We start from the raw sequence: 17,777 nt of genomic DNA on the forward strand, positions 1-17,777 counted from the left end.
GGCGAATCAGGATTTTGAACCATGAAATCATAGTAAATTCTTAAATTAATGTCTTTTTACAAATTTATTGTCTTTATTTATTGTCTTTTTACAAAATTTAAAACCATATTAAAATGTTTATGCCTTCAAAATAAAAAAAAAAAATTCTTAGAATTAACATTTTTTATGTGTCTATTGTATGTTGTCGCCAACAAAGTCTGCTTGGCGAGATTTGCGTCGGCGAAACGGAAAAGTACCAAATTCTTTTATATTTTGGAAATATCTGGCATTTTTTTTATTATGAAAATATAAATTAAAAAAAATATCCAGCATTTTTTTTAGAACTAAACTGGTTAGGTTAGATTATTCTGATTTTTGCAAAGATTATTTGGCTAATTTTTAACGTACGGTATGGTTTTTTCTTAAAAAATCACCAAGCGATAATGGTTGTTCATGAAATCTGGAAGCCCACTGCAATTTTTTGTTATAGTAACCCTTTTGTAAGGACCCAGGTTTTTGGTTTTCACTATTCTGTTCAGTTGCTGTGTTTGCTTGTACGTGTTTGGTATGGTCTTGGATTTTTAACTTGCTATTATTTTGTTGTGGGTACCATCATTTGAGTGTGTCTGAGGTGGGTAATAGGATAAATGTTGATTAACAGTGGATGAGCCGAAACAAAGAAAAATTTAATTGAATGGCTCACCTGGAGGACAGAGGAGATGGTGGAGGGAAGCCTAAACGTATGCACATGAAAAAAAGTATGTTAAAAAATTGACGTTTCATTTATTTATTTATCTCTGTGTGTTAATTTTTGTTAACGGATTTGTTGTTTAATTTTTTATGTTAGGAAACATATATTTTTGGTAATTTATTCCTCTCTGTTTATGTATTTTTGGTTATTTGTTCGTTTCTGCATGTTAAGACAGCGGCGAATTTTTTGTGGATACCATGATAGTTTTAACTTTGTTTAACTTCCTGATTTTGTTTAAGTGAAAGTAGATCAATACATACATGGGCAGATTTAAGCCAGTATGCAATGTATAGTTTGTGTAATTCTCTGATATTTTTTTTAAAGTGAAAATAGGTCGATGTGTACATGGGCAAAGTTAAGGCAGTGTGCAATGCCTTGTTTGTGAAATTCTCTCATGTTTTTTTAAGTGAAAATAGGTCGATGTGTACATGGACACTGACTTTGAGCAAGTCTTTAACATAATATTTTGGTTTTTTGTAACGGCCATCTTGAAATTGCCGCCGATTTTGGCGTCAAAAAAGAAATGATTCACCAAAGGGTACTGTAGAGTAAATTTTTACTGATTATTTGTTTAAGTGAAGAATGTCTTTGTGGATGACTTTTTAAGGGGATCTGACAGATGTCTACATTACCCATGAAAAAAACAATGAAACTTCCCACGCAGCAAACCTATTCGCAAAGATATGAATTTAAGTTGAAAAAGCAGTGTTCAAAAGGTTGAAAAAACATGAAACTTTTCTAGCATTTAATTTATTTCATATACTTTTAATAATGCTGTTATGTATGAGCTTTGAATTTAAATTAGTAATAAATCAGATTTAACTGAAATCCTTTAATATGAAGATAAACAATTTTTAACAAATATTAGTTTTAAAATTCCTTAGTGCTTACATAATACGAAATCAAAACTAATATGTATTAAAACAACTTACCTTGCTAAAAGGACACAATCAACGTTCTTTATTTTCCCTTCAATAAGACTGTCTGATGGCTAAAATTAACAGTTAAAAAAATTAGAGAGGTATAGTTATAATAAATTTTATAAATTCCAAATTTATTACACAGTATTAAAGGGATAACAAAAATAATTTGCACAACAGAAATGATACATATAAAGGAAAGAAAAATAATCCCAAATTATTACTTTAAAATTTAATAATAATTAAAAAAAATATTTTAGGAAGCACTCATTTCAAAAATAAAAGTGAGTTTGACTTCATGGTTCACGTATATTGGTTAAATTCTAGAAATTCATATGTGGTTTATATTATTATTATACACTATATATTCAAAAGTACCCTTTCTTTCTTTTCACCGACAGCGAGGCAGTCGGTCCACTGGGTAGTTAGCATATCGGCCAGGTAATCCCGCTGACAGAAAAAATTTGATCAACATAACACACTTATATACATATTGTGCTCAAGACGAGTGCTGGGGGCAGTGCAAACAAATGCTGGACGAGACAATAGTGCAGTGATAGAAGAAGGGTGCATTGCGGGTGAGAAGAACAATTTCAGTTACATATTTACAGAGTTATGGATAGATGATTACAAAAGACATCCACAACATGAACAATAAATGAGTACAGTGCAACATATGAGCAATTAACAGAGTGACTGATAAAACAGTAAAAGTAATATCTAAAACAGGGCTAAATACTAAATAGCAATACTAAAAATAATAAGAAGTAAAATACTAAAAAGCGAAATAATACATAAAATGAAAAAAAAAAAAAAAAAAAAAAGGCAAAAGAGTGAAAACAATACATAAAATAAGGCAAAATACATAATTCAAGGTTCATAATTCAGGGTTTACAGTTCCAAAAGATATGTATATACAGGGAATAAGAAAAGCCGAATAAGTTAACTTAAGATAAAATTAATTCATTACAGGTACAGAGCATACTGGGGCTGTGCTAGTGACTAGGATGGCAGCTGAGAATTACTCCAGCCTGTCTGAGATTTTACGTGCAATATTTATGCAATCACATATGCGTTTCAATGCATTGCGATTTTTTCGAAGTAGCTTCGGCCCACGCATGGATGTGGTTTCCTACTGGTTGCCTAAGATGATGTTTGGCAGTTTCTCAGCAAGTGAACAGATAGTGGTCCGGATCTCCTGCCATTCCGCATGAGCAATGGTCATTTCCATGTTGTCTGAAGTGATGCAGGTAAGTCATGAAGAGACCATGTCCTGTTAGAAACTGAGTGAAGTGAGATGAGCCACTTTTGTTAACCCTTCTGCTGGTGGTCTCTGTCCCCACAGATGGTGCCAACGTTTAAGTAATTCTCTCTCGAGCTCAGCTTTTAAGAACGAGCCTGGGAGAGGCAAGTCAAGGTTGAGAACGTGGGGATCAGTTGCTGCTCTTTTGGCTATTGCATCTGCAATTTCCTTACCCAATATTCCGGTGTGGGCAAGTACCCACTGGAGTTCAGGCCTACAGTATTTTGGTGTTCTTAATAAGAGTTTTTGTATGGCCCTGAGGAGTGGATTTTTAGTACATGTGCCTTGGATTTCCTGGAGGCTAGAGGCTGAGTCTGAATATATACTGGAATAGTTATTTTCCAGTGCGTAGACAAGTGCAGCTTTTAATGCAATCAATCCAAATATTTGTATACTTTGTTTCTCCTGCAGATACAGGAAAATTATAATGATGTTCAGCTACCTTTTACAAATTCTTTAAAAAAGGCCATCAAGTAGTTTTAAAATGTTTTAGCAGAAATTGCATGCCATTCTTTCAGAAGAACATTTGTCAGTTCTGTCACTGACTTGGGGAGGATATATAGCCCTAGATTGTAACCAACATTCTAATACAAGACCCAAAAGTCTGCAAACCACCCCAGCTCAGACCATGCAGTATAATCAGGAACATGACTATGTTGAAATAAACCCTGGGAACCCTAGAAACAAAATGGACCACTAAACAAATAAATTGATAAAACAGATGATTGGGGCAATTTCATCACAATGAAAAACTTCTTTTATAATTACCATCTCTCCACAAATTTATAAATTGCACAATTTCGCTTTTTGTTTGCAAAATTTGAAAACACTCAAATCCACGGCTATCATCACAAAACTCAGCCAGTATCTGCTATGCACTAAAGTCATATTCTGCTAAATTTTCTCTTGCTTCTAGCACATGCTGATGAAGTTAAGCCTGAATTATATTTAGTTATTTATATTACCTAATGCCTAACTGCTGTACATGCTTAAGGCTTATCCAAGTTCTGAATAAATAAATCCCTACATATACTTAAGGCTTATTCAGGGCTGGCATTAAACATTTTGTGGTGTGGTGCAGTCTTTGCAGGTTGAAATTCTGCTGCCAAGCATCTTCTTAAATTCTAAAAATTTTGCTGTCCCTGAATTTTGCACCCCATTGCTTTTCCTAAATTCAAAAGCTTTTACTGTCCTTTAATTTTGCTGCTCAGTGCTTCTCTAAATCCTAAAAATTTGCTTCCCTTAAAATCTGCCAGCTCGTGTAGCTCCACCAGCTTTAGCATCAGTCCTGGGCATAAATGAATAACAAATTAGCTATTCTCAACTCAAACAGCACTAAATGTCATCTTTTAGCTACAAGTATCATTTACAAAAACAAATTTTACTTATGGAAAGAAATTTCTGTTAAAATTTTTCCTCATAAGCACACTCACCACTTAGCAGCGAAGTTAGCTAAAGTTTGTAATCATTGCCGAGTGCAATGTCAAAATAAAAGGTCGCCCTTTGGTATTCAATTACTACTAATAAAAATTTTTTAAGAACTGTTTAGACATCAATTTGTAATTTTTTTCTCAAGCTACAGAGTGTTGGCAGTCATGTGATGATGAGAGCAAGAAATAATAAATGATGATTTGCCTGGTTGGTGTCAGAGCCGAAGTGAAATTAAGAATCTCAACATGTTTTAGCATGAAACAATATTAAATTCGCAAGAGAAAAGCATAAAAAATTTCTAAAAAAAAAAGTTTTTCATGACCCATATGAAAAATATTTTCAGTTCACAAAGAAGTTGTTTAACAACGGAATATTGAGAACCATATGTCAAACTGAAAGTCAAAATTATTAGGTCATTCAAGATAATGGGCATCTGCATTTTGGACTGTATGCTGTACATCAGGCATTGACAACCTATGGCACATGGAACAAATCTTGGTGGCATTCTACACCACTCTGCAAAGTTATCAGGCAAACATAAATCATCATTTCCCCAAATTGAACGATAAAAAATGGCTATGCAAATTGATGTTTCTGATTGATATAACTAAGCATCTTAATGAATTAAGGATTGCCAGGAAAGGCACAAGCAGTGCTTGAAGTTTTTAAATGCTGAAAAAGCTTTTCTACAAAATTTATTTTTCCATGATATTAACACTAGTACCTATAAATACTTCTCAAATGTAAAATGCTTGCAAATACAAAGATAAACTTAAGAACCTACATTGAAGCAATTAAGGAAGAATTTTCCTAAAGATGCAAAGACTTTAAAGATTGTATGCCTATATTTTCCTCCCTAACCAAATCAGATTTAATAGGCCCATTAATAATCCCATCCAATTTGTTAATTTTTGAGTGGATTGAAGTTGATAATTTTGAAATGGAATTTAATGAACTAGCATTTTCAGAATTATGGTAAGCGAAGTTTATGGAATTACAAAAAAGTCTGGAAGATAACTCTAACCATAAATTAACAGATATTTTTAATTGCTGGATGTCAATGCTGGAGAGATTTAACTGTTTAATGATTGAAGAAAATTGCATGTGCTCTGCTTTCTGCTTCTGGTTTCACATAGCTATGTGAACAAATCTTTAGTCATATGAAAAATATTTTCAGTTGAGAAAGAAGTTGTTTAACAACTGAATATTGAGAACCATATGTCAAATTGAAAGTCACAAATTATACCCCTGATATTACAATATTAAATACAGTGGTCTGGAGACAAGGTTCACATTAGAATTTAAGCTTTTTATTTAACTATATTGAAGGAATACTTATATTTTATGTCATTTATTTTTTAATACATAATAGATGTACAAATTTAATCTTTTATTTTTGTTGAAAGAATAATTACATTTGTTGTCTATCTTTATGTCAAAAAATATCTTTAAACAATGCATAATTAATATATAATAAAACTTCTACATCTGTATTGTTGTCATACTGTTCCCTAACTTTGCATGCATTGCCAGGGGAATTGAACTGTTTCAAATATTTCCTACTGTGCAGCATCCCAAATCATACTGGTGGATTGGTTTGGTACACCACAGCTACAAGACTGTCAAGCTCTGCTATACATAATTATAGGCAAGTATGAATTCAAAACTGGAAAAGGAAAATGAAGGTATTGCATAAAATTATTCCCTGAAAATTACATATATGTTTAAAGTATAATGAAGAAAAGTTGGTAAAAATACATTTATGGGTACCCCTTGGCATAAATTGGCGATATATAGATACCGAGTTTGTGTAATTCTTTGACTTGTTATTTTGGCTTTGTGTAGCGGCAATTTGTGCTTCAAAAATCGCTGCCACAAAAATCCAAAATAACAAGTCAAAGAATTGCACCAACTCAGTATCCATGTACACATTGACCTATTTTCACTTAAAAAAAAAAAAAAAAAAACAGAGGATTGCACAAATTAGGCATTACGCACTCCCTTGACTTTGTCCATGTACACACCAATTTGTATTCACTTAAAAAGTCAAAAGAGCAGCCAACAAAAAATATTGTTACGAATTTGGTATTTAAAAAGCTAATGTTAGTTCAATTATAAATTAAATGGTTTTATTTCTCACGCAGTGCAGCGCGTGACGAATATTAAAAGAAAGCTAAGCCGGAAAAATTAAAAATACAAGAGCGCGTGCGTTAAATAAATAAATATCTCTTTTTGATTTCGAGAAAGTGCTGGAAAATTCTAGCGCGTGATTTTAAAATCTTATAAAAGGAGGAAAACATCTCAGTTTGTAGTAGTTGCTTAATTTATTGTTGTTTAGAAAACTGCTCTTGTTGATTGTAGCGAATTTGCGGATTAGCGTTCTTTAGCTGTTTTGAATTACGTTCTAATGGACATTTGAGTAGTTAAAAGATAACTACTGTGAGATATTGTAATACTGCGTGATAATTTGAGAAAATTTAAGCATTTTTGTTGTGATAATAATAAATTTTTGTTCATTTTTCATCGGACTTGTGCATTCATTTAGTAACGAATCCGTACGCACGCAACAATACATAATCTCAATAAACTATATTTTAAATCAAACAATGAAATAACATAAAGAAGGAAATTCATCTTAGCACTACACAAAGAAAATATCCACTTAACTTATTTACAAATTTCCCTGAATTCAGTCAAACAAAATTCCTTAACAGCATCCAAAAACTTGATAAAATTATCTGAACTAGAATCTGTACACTGTTGTCGCCACATATATTCACAAAAATAAGAGTAAAAAATAATCTCCGTAGTGCAAATCCTCCGATGTTCGACAATACGCATTTCCTTCCTACAAACAGAATACTTATAATGGAAACTAAGTAAACCCTTCCTTTACACACCAGTCAATTAATGTTTTTTTCTCTTTCATTCCAAATAGTATCGAAGCTTCAAATTAATCTTACAACATTCAAACATTTTACCACGTAAACCACAAAATAACAATGTACTTCTTATGCTAAACCCATCCCGTTCGACCATACGCATTTCCTTCATACAAACAGGACACTTATAATGGCTATTAAGTAAACCTTCATTTTATACACTAGTCAAAGCTTTTTTTCCCTTTCGTTCCAAATCGTACAGAAACTTTTAATTCATCTTACCACATTCAGTCATTTTACCATGTAAACCACAAAATAACCAACATACTTCCTAACCAACATCTAACACACAAACAAGCCTTTACAAATCTTTTCTTATCATTTAAATTCACCACAATCATATAACCAATTATGTCTTAATAGGGTTTCCATAACATTCAACTATTCAGGTTACCATAAGTTAAACAACAACTTCGCAATAATACAAGGGGCACCCTTAAATCTACTCTAACAAAAAGTTACTTAATACTCACTGAACCAAAGGGAGTCACAAAAGTCTTTTCTTTTCGATCGGTGAGAACATCGGGATCGTCTAAGCCAGAGCCACCAATAATGCCAATCTAAGTAATCAGAAATAATATTTATTTTTAAATAAAATGAAATTACTAAATACACCAAGTAATTACAATAAAATGTTTTCAAAATGAGTATGCTCAATAAAGGGAAAAAAAAAAAAAATCAGTATAACAACCAATTTTGCTACTTACCAAGATTTATCACATTAAATTTCATAAATAGCAAAATCTAATGTTGCATTGATTTAAGCATTTCACATGTAGAATTTAACTTTTTATTCAGATGCATTGACATATTTACCCAAAAAGTACATCAGCCTGAATGGGCTGTCTTGAAATAAGAATTTCTGTCGTATACTCTGAACAACTGTATTACTTTTCAAATTGTTTCCATCAAATATTAACGCCCTGTATTATTCCTAAAGAAATTAAATTATGAAGAATCTTGATATATGTATGTTCCTGGCACTGTGAAAAAATGATGGTACCACTCAGTTTTAATGAATGTGGTCTTCCACCCGAACATATGCACCTGGAAAACTGAATTTTGAATTTTATATTTCATACAACTTTAATGAATTTTTGATTAACAAACTTAACAAACTCAACGATTTGAAAGGGAGCAATGGCAACACTGCACGAAATAAAACATTTTTATCTCCAGTATGCGAGATTGGAAAGATAATTCTAAAGCTATGCTCTTTTTAAATGTTTTGTGATTCTGCTGTTGGTTAAACTGAATTTCATATGGCGTAATGGCGAAAAACGTGATATTTAATAAATAAAGTTAACACACAAAAGTTAATAATTCAAAGACAAAAAAAGTTTTGCTAGCCTTCTTAGGAAGAAAACTGAGCATTGAAATGATTAGATGAGAAAAGACAATTAGAGAAACCAACGCCAACACTTAACACTGCATCGGGAATTCTAAACATATGTTGCTATGCTCCATTTAAAAATTTTGCAATGTTGCTGTTGAATTGCATATGGCGTAAGAGCGAAGAAAATTATGCTTAATAATAAAGCTTAAGAACAAAAAGAAATGGGTTAGCAGTAAATGCAACAGCAGAATGAATGGTACACTGGGAGTGGGGCGAGAACATAAACTTTAACAAATCCTTTTGGGCGATCGTTAAAATCTGAATTCTTCCAGATTTTTTCTTTTACATTTGTTAATGTCATATTATTTTAGCAAAAATATAGTTTTTTTTTTTTTTTACCTTTACACTTTTATTTACTGCCATATTTATACTATAACCACTCAAGTGCATTCAACTCATCATAGTTTGTTGATAAGATTCACGCGGGGTTTAAATTCGCATGGTTAAGGTGAGATGTCGAAAACTGCTGTTATTTGCAACGTAATGCATGTAACAGGTTATTAAGCTACCTGTTGCAAGTGGAATTATTACTAGTGTAATTATCACTGCTGTAACTCATTAGTTAATGTAATAAACACAAGTGTTCCTGACTGTTTGCTGTAGGATAGAAATAAAGTACAATTCCCTCAACTTAGGGCAAATTATTTTATTATTATGAGTGATTTAATGCACTAGAAATAATTTTTCATATTAAATTTATGTAGTATTAATTTTTATTACTATGAAATTACAATAATTTGCTTTAAAATATAAAAAATGAAGCAATGATGCTTTCAAACCACAGTTCAGTTTCTCTTTGTTGAAAAACTGCGACCGATAGTTTCGCATTTAAGACAAGTCACCAAATTGAAACCATGGCTGACGTTTTGAATGAAACTCTGCAAGAAATTGCTAAAAATGAAACTTCAAAACCTAAGGCATCTACTGAAGGAATGATGATAGCTTATTCCAGCTTAATCGTGATGGCCCTTTTACCAATTTTCTTTGGATCATTCCGATCTATTTCATACTTGAAGAAACAGAAAGTGAGCATTAGAGTAGTTTGTATTCTGGCCATATGTTTGACGAGTATGCCTCTAAACTATATTAACTGCTTTTTATTAGTTTCTGTATTTTTCATGGCATTGAATACTACCTTATCCAGAAATTATTTCAATTAGTTTTAGTTAGTTAGTTTCAGCTAGTTATTGGATATATTATGATATAATTTCTAGTTTAACTATTTTCTTGACACGAAATATCATTGCTAGCTTATCTTTTGCCATTTATGAATTAAGAAAAGCTTCTTTCTATCACGATTTTATAGTCATTTAAAAAGTATTGATTAATCTAATTGATTTCAAAGTTTTGTTTATAACATATCACTGCATAAAAGGAAACTATATTAGATATTACTACTTCCGAATGTGCATTTTAGTTATATTTTTATGTATTGCAATCTACGCATGTCGCAGAATTTTATATTAGAAATGTAAGCGTTAACTGTTTATAAAATGTTAACAAATGTTTATAAAATTATTAAGACTTAAGAAATTTTCAAATTCAAAGGCTGGGGAGATTGTTAAATTTAATTATTTCAAGTTTCTAACTTTAATCATTTCTAGGTGATCATTTGTTATTTGCAAACGCTTTAGCAGTTAATGAACAAACAAATCAGTGCAGTAAGCAAGCAGTGTATCATAGATAATATGAGAAAGGCAGCAGCGATTTTGAAAATGGCAGCACACTAAGAATTTCATGCGATAGTAATGATTCAGTAAAATTAAAAAATCAAGAAGCACTCCCAATAAAACACTTACTTTTCTGAAGAAATCCATATATAATATTTTTAGCATGCTATTCTCCTCATGTACACAACAATTTGTTTTTGCTTAAAAAAAAAAAAAAAAAAATCAGAAAAATTTCATAAACTTAGCAGTGTTTGCGATATTGTGTTCTTGCATACTCAGCAATCTGTTTTTTGCCTAAGGAAATTAGTACACAAATGTGGCATCTGTGCACAAATTTTAATCCATAAAATTTGATCAGAGTACATCTTCCTGAAATTGGAATTTTTGCATTTTCTACTTTGAACAAAACAGTGTATTTCTAAAGAAATGCTATGCTTTCATTTTCTTTATCTGGCAAACTCCACAGTCTCATTACAATTTCCCACAAGCCCCCCCCCCCCAAAAAAAAAAAGAAACAAAAATAAACACTGATAGATTGTCAAATCTCAAGCCAGAAATCTGCAGTGGGGACACTATGCCTGGATTGCCACATGAATATATTTTGGTGGCATTATGGGCTGCCTAATTTGGCAACTTAGTGTGTTGCCTCATGAATACTTTTTTAGGGATGCAAATAGATCTTTGGTTGTTTCAGTCGGTTAGAGTAGACTTTAAGATACCCCTTGTATTATGGTGAAGTTGTTGTTTGGTATATCGCCAAGTTTTTGTTTCATTTATTGATAAGTTGTTGTTTCATATATGGTAGCCTGAGTAGTTGAATGTTATGGAAACCCTATTGTGAAGTAATTGGGGGCATGATTCTGGGAAATTTTGAATCGTGGGATGTTTTGTAAGCGCTTTTGTGGTGTGTGTTGGTTTTACTATTTAGAGGGTAGAATGGCTGAAAGTAGTAAGATTAATTTGAAGTTTCTGTACGATTTGTAATGGAAGGGGAAAAGAACGTTAATTGACTGGTGTGTAAATGAAAGTTTACTTAGTAGCCATTATAAGTGTCCTGTATGTAGGAAGGATATGCATCTAGTCCAAAATAAAAACCATTTAGATAGCTTTGGATGGGTTTGTAGGAAGAAAGGTTCAGATCTAACAACGCTGATATACGGATTCGAGTTCAGATAATTTTGGGAAGTTTTTGGATGCTGTTAAGGAATTTTGTGTGCCACAGACTAAAGATAAAGGAACTAAATAACTTCTAACTAGGGTAAGTGGATATTTGCTTTTTGTAGTGCTTAAATGTATAACATGTTTTTCCTTTTTTATGTTATTTTATTGTTTGGTTTAAAATGTAGTTTATTGAGATTGTGTATTTTTTGTTTGCCTGTATTGTAGAATTGGGAGCTCCTTTGACTTTTTAAGTGAAAATATATTGATGTGTACATGGACAAAGTGAAGGGAGTGCACAATGCAATTTTTGTGAAATTTGGGGATTTAAGTGAAAATATGTCGATATGTACATAGATACTGAGTTTGTGCAATTCTTTGTCTTCTTGTTTTGGCTTTGTGTAGCGGTGATTTTTACGCCAAAAATCAATTGCCGTTATGCTAGCCAAAATAATAAGTCAAAGAATTGCCTAAACTCGATATCCATGTACCACCAAGTTTCGCCAAGGGATTACCTTAAAATATACTTTTACCCTGGAAAGAAGTGAGGAAATACAATTTTATTTAACAACTAAAATACTTTGTTAAGCAGTTATCATAGATTCACTAATTTCAGAATTAATCTCTAGAAATTCAGTGTGCAGAACATAAATTCATAGTTAAGCAAAAAATGCGCTCTTATTTATATTGGCAAAAATTTAAGTGGAACTTTTTTGCTTTTTAACAAAAATCTTGCATTTATCTCTTCTTCAGGAACAAAGCATTTTACATTGCCATGTTTCTGTTCCAGCTAAATAAAATCATGTATTTAAAAGAAGCTATTGAAAATAACAATGCCATGTAGTATAGAAAAAAATAGCTGTACTATTATTCTATTATAAATGCACATATTTTGTATATAAATGCACTATCCTTTTGCATGTGAGGCTTGGAACAAATATTTTTTGCAAATGAAATGACAGTCCCCCCCTGGACATAAAGAATTTGCATAGTAAAAGTAGTAGTTGTTATTGTCTCTTCTAATCTGAATTGTATCTGGTTGTCAAATTCATCATGGGGCCTAAAGGAAGACTGGAGCGACACCTACTATTGGCTAGTCTTTAGACCCAGTTTTAGCTTGCAAGGATGTTTTTTGCCTAGCTACATCTCCTTTTTTGATTAAGAACATCCCAGAGAAAAGAATTTAAGAGTCTTGAAAGACTTTATATCCCCTACCCCAAGGTACTTTACATGTACAAACATTCATATTGATTAGGATGCCTAATCTGATCAGGAATGCTTGATTTTGAAACTTTTACATTATCCACCTGCCATGAATTTTATTCTTACAATATTATTTTAAATTTAGGATTCTGGGGAAAAACCTGAAACAATGTCAAAAAAAGATGCTGCGATGTTTCCACTGATTGCTAGTGGTGCCCTCTTAGGACTGTATATATTTTTCAAAGTAAGCACTTCATTTTATATTTCTGTATAAATAAAAATGTTATGAAATTGTGTATTTAATAATTATTTTATCACTCTGAGTATCAAGCAGGTTGTATATAATTCTATGATCTAATAGAAATCATTTTTATGCATAATATTGTTTTCATAATTTTAAAAATCTAGTTTTAAGAAATTGAAAAATTGTCTATTTTAATTTGTTAGTTTTTTGCCTTATGTATGTATGTTATCATTACGTTAGAAATTATTTTCTGAGAAACAATTTTTAATGCTATTTAAATGTTAAAATGCAGTGTTACCACTAAATACCATGCTTTAATAAATCCATTACACATTATATATTGGCATCTGCTTCTACGATCTAAACGTAAGTGTTCTATCTACCTCCAACTTCAGACATATCAGCATTGCACCAAGCCCACAACTCTGCAAAATAATTTTTTATACAAAATTTTAATGAGAAGTTTGATACACATTTGATTTTAAGAAAAACTGAATTCTGACTTCTGTTTAAAATTTCTCTTAAATGCATGTGTGATGTAGTATAGTACAGTAAAGCATAGAAAGAGATTCAAAAGTACATGAAAGTGAAAAGAAGAGGAATTGCAGATTCAGTCTTGGAAGAATGACCGATGATATATTGTGAAAGTTTATTTCATGTTGAATCATGTGGAAAACATGATGTTGACAGGTGGCTCTTTATCTTCTTAAAATTTCCGTGGTGGACAAACAAAGGAAATCTTTGCTGATTATTTTAATCTATCATACTATGAATAAAAAGAATTGCTTACTTGCAATACAAGAATTAAATTGAGATTTGCTTAGGTAGTCAGTAAAGATAACTATTGTATACTTCTCTGCAGAGATCATCTTAGAAATCATCATATCATAGGTGATATAGAAATATTTAACATTTCACTACACATGTTAGAACTGAAGATAAAATTATCTGGTTAGCTTATATATTATACAAAATAAAATGTTCTAAAAAGTTAGTGCTTTCAAAATTATTGAATGCTTTCCATGCTAATATGGAGAACTTTTCTTCAAAACATGCTTACTACAAATGAAAGCAAATTTTACTTAGTTCTGTTCATATGAAAAAAAAATGTAATAATATATATTACACACATGCGTGATAAGAGAAAAACCACAAATTATTGTACTTGCATATTATCCTATCAACTGTGAATGTTTGCTGCCATGAACCTTGGTAGATATTCCGCCAAAGTAGTGCCAATGGTTCCTGCAGAATTCTGAGCTGTGCTTTTATCTGCAGCTCTAACAATAAAACATTCTCAGTCCACTATATAGGCACCATCGTGGAAGCATTCGAGATGCTTTATTTTTGTGCTTGTTTTTGGTAGACTCTCCAATTTTACCCAGAGGTTTCGTTTAGAATGCTATTAGTACAGACTTCCCACAGGTGATTGTTCCAATCTGTTACTGTTTTGTGAACCATCCATCTGCTCTTTTTGTCACAGAACATATGTTAATTCACATTTAGCTGTAAATGAACGGGAGAGCAGTCACAAATGTGATTCTTTAGATCGCGACGTAATTTTTTTTTTTTTTTTTTTCAAAATGCAAGAAAAAATACAGCAATAACAGTTAATTTATGCTCTAGTTCATAAAAACAGAAGGAGGCATAATCAATTCAGGCTGCTTCAAAAGAAATTGGAGATGTTTCGAATGTTCTGTGATGTTATGGTTATTCATAATTGGTGCTATACAACGGTTGCACGGTCGACGGGATAATATGTAAGTACTGAAATTATTTACAGTACAGATTTAAAGCATAGAGATGTGTTACATTTTCAGTACGGACATGTATTAATTATATCTTTTTTTTTTTTAAGTTGATGAAATCATTCTATCACAAAATGAGCAGATTTTTCTGTCAGTGCAGGACAAGACAATTCCGTTAAAAATATTTTGTGCAAAGCATAACCTTATTATTTCAAACAGTTAATACTTTTAATTTTCCCAATTGTTTATAAGCTAAAAATGTTTGCACAGCCCAGTGATTTCTAATTTTGGTTTACTTGGAGAATATAACTTTCATATATGTTCAGTACCAGTATTTATGTTTTCAGAAATACTGCATCATTTTAGAAGTGATCACCATGAAAGTTTTCACTGTTTGTACTATTGAAATATATTTTGGGTTGTTGCAATTTTTTCTAGAAAATAGACTTTAGTAATTAATGCTACAGATTTATTTGAAAGAAGGGGCATGATTATTCTTTTTATGTGGAAAATCTCACTCCATTTTGCCCAGTATCAATTTTATACTTCAGCACTTTAATTTTTTGGGGTATTTCATATCTTTCTGAATTTTGTTGAAAAATTTGTAGTTAAATTATTATTTTTTTGTCAAAATAGTAAATTTTTGCCTCTTCCCCAGCATTTTGCATTCTACGATAGATATTGCAATATATTCTACATTATTAAAGTCGTTCAGAGGACTTAATTTCATTGTCCATTATCCAAGCACAAATTGCAGCTGAAGTAGGAAACCAGAAATTCTTTTACAAATTACTGTTCTTGTGGACTCAAGTTCCCTAAAACATACATCTAGAAAGCATGTTTATTTGATTTGTAGTGCGATTATAATATCTTTATGATCTGAAGCACTAAAAACAAATCATGTCATATTTATGAAATCCGAAAATATTTGAAGAATAAGGCACATTTTCCAGAATATGTCCTGAAGTGAATTAAATTCAAATATGAGATTGTCTTGCACAACCCAGGATGTCTGATCACTTTTCTACATCACCATTATAGCTAATAGTCCTGATTTATATATTTTAATATCTAGCTGTTGGGTTTCCTTATATGGTTAAATTTTGTAAAATAGTGCCCAGTAATTATCTGTAACACCAAATAACTTTTGTTTCGTATGAATGTTTTCTTAAATATACTTCATTTAGTATGAATTAATAAAATTACAGTAAAATGTCAGATATATTGGTTCACATGGAAGGCATTTAAAAATATTTAAAAAGCGATGTATGTAGTATGCATATTTAACTTGTATATAAACTGAAAATTATATTTTTTGTAATATGTTAACTTATATTTGTTATGAAATGCATTATGAAATGAAAAACTGAAGTGATAAAAGCATCTTGACAACTGTGACCTCATGTCTGTAATGATTACTGCTTTCTGTAACCAGATGTTGCAGTTTGCTTTGCAGGAATACCAACTGTAGTCAAATTTAACTCTGTAGCAATATATATATATATATATATATATATATATATATACACCTAGAAGGAATTGAGCCACAACTACAAAACTGAGCAGTAGTATATTGTTCAAGTAAATAGTCAAATACTAGGGTGAAAAATGCATTTTATTTACGAGCAGCAAAACAAAGAACGTGAAAATCAGTAGTGCAGCTCTACAAGCCAATACTTAGTTGAGCATGGAGTCTGTTAAGCAGCCATTGTCTCTCTGCAGTAGACTGTGCTACAAATAGAGCAATTGGTTAACAAGTTGGGATGAATTTGTACACGGCTGAATTTGCCTGCTGAACATGTTTGATAGTCGACAAATCTCGAAACCTGGCAAGCCAGTAGAGGACATTAACACATCAAAGACATTGTTGGGAAAGTCATGCTGTATGTGATCGAGTGTTGTCCTGCTGGAAAACAGAACTTGGACAACCTGCTAGCATAGGCAGTTCAAGAATTGCAAACCACTAGACAAAGCCTGTGCTGCTAGCATAGGCAGTATGATTGGCTGTAAAATGTCGTCATTGCACCTGGGAGCAGTCAGAGTGCCTCAGAACTTGAATAATGGTAAATAGCTGTACCAGCTGATCCCTTCCAAGTTTGTCACGCCCTGTGTTCTGACTGTGTGCCACTCGGTAACAAATGATAGATTGGACCACTCATCTGTCCGTCTCCAGATGTGTATGCAGCAGTCATAAGCATTAAGAGAAAAGCATGATTTGTCCCTGAAGATCTCATTTCTCCAGTGGGGCACTGTCCAGCTTGAGCAAGAGCGACCATGCAAGACGATATAGTGAGTGTCAATGGCAAACATCTTAATGGACATTGAGATCTGAGCAGAGTGCCATCTAGTTTTCTGCAAATTGTATCCCTAGATATCTTGGGATCTCTGTGAGTTAGCAAATTGCATTGAAGCGATGATAGAATAATGGACATGGCTGCTATTCTGATTGCACAATCATCTCGTGCATTCGTGGCTAGGGGTTATCCTGAGCCATTTTGACGGCTAGTTTTGCTTTCCCTGAGCTTCTGGTTCTATCAGTGGACAACGACCATGTCACATCGACGAATATGCCAGCTGATCCACCTGTTGGACCAACCTGCCTGTATTAAGCCCTATGATATGACTCCTCTCAAATTCTGGCAACTGTTTGTAAAGCCATCGAATTTGTCTTAAAGGCATCTTTTGCTACGGTGTTTTGTATCCAAGCCATTAGCACAGTTGTAAATGCTTGTCACTCACTGTAACTGCCCATTTACATTATACCAGGTGCGTATTTCAGATGTACATTGTATTGCTCCAGAAGGCCAATTGGTGCTTCAAATGTAATCATTACATAACTCGTAAAACCATATTTGTATGCTGTGTTTCATAGTTGTGGCTCAATTTGTTCTGGGTTCATATATTTTTTTGTAGCAGAGTTTAGATTTTGTATACAGGGTGTCTAAAAAGTGTAGTGGCAAACTTTTAGGGAAGGTAGATCACATCATAAAAATTGAGAACTGCATAGCAACCCATGGCCGGAAATGTCAGGG

General features: G+C 32.3%; 2 protein-coding genes across 5 annotated transcripts in view; one reads left to right on the forward strand and one right to left on the reverse strand.

Annotated features, from left to right (window-relative positions):
* LOC118189728 (neuroguidin-B-like) overlaps nt 1–9,214 on the reverse strand; it is a 177,968-nt gene extending 168,754 nt beyond the window's left edge. Inside the window, exons 1-3 of one of the 2 annotated variants that reach the window (XM_085806810.1) lie at nt 9,062–9,214; nt 7,800–7,886; nt 1,663–1,721 (exon numbers count right to left, since the gene is read on the reverse strand). In XM_085806810.1, coding sequence (XP_085662936.1) covers nt 1,663–1,721; nt 7,800–7,886; nt 9,062–9,112 — 197 coding nt within the window. In that variant the 5' untranslated portion in view covers nt 9,113–9,214. Of the gene's footprint in view, nt 1–1,662; nt 1,722–7,799; nt 7,887–8,033; nt 8,065–9,061 lie in introns of those variants that run through there. The other variant, XM_085806811.1, reaches the window with a different exon arrangement.
* Nucleotides 9,215–9,539: 325 nt separating this feature from the next.
* Nucleotides 9,540–17,777, forward strand: part of LOC118189729 (signal peptide peptidase) — a 43,251-nt gene continuing 35,013 nt past the window's right edge. The window contains exons 1-2 of one of the 3 annotated variants that reach the window (XR_015038261.1): nt 9,540–9,747; nt 12,899–12,997. Coding sequence is in view for 2 of the 3 variants with exons in the window: in XM_035360389.2 (XP_035216280.1) it covers nt 9,577–9,747; nt 12,899–12,997 (270 nt within the window). In the remaining variant the exon portion in view is untranslated. Of the gene's footprint in view, nt 9,748–10,918; nt 11,651–12,898; nt 12,998–17,777 lie in introns of those variants that run through there. The other 2 variants (XM_035360389.2, XM_035360390.2) reach the window with 2 other exon arrangements.

The sequence above is a fragment of the Stegodyphus dumicola genome, chromosome 12 (genome assembly GCF_044657685.1).
Source record: "Stegodyphus dumicola isolate Sdum_Otavi_A_Nest chromosome 12, ASM4465768v1".
In the NCBI taxonomy this organism is placed as follows: Eukaryota; Metazoa; Arthropoda; class Arachnida; order Araneae; family Eresidae; genus Stegodyphus; species Stegodyphus dumicola.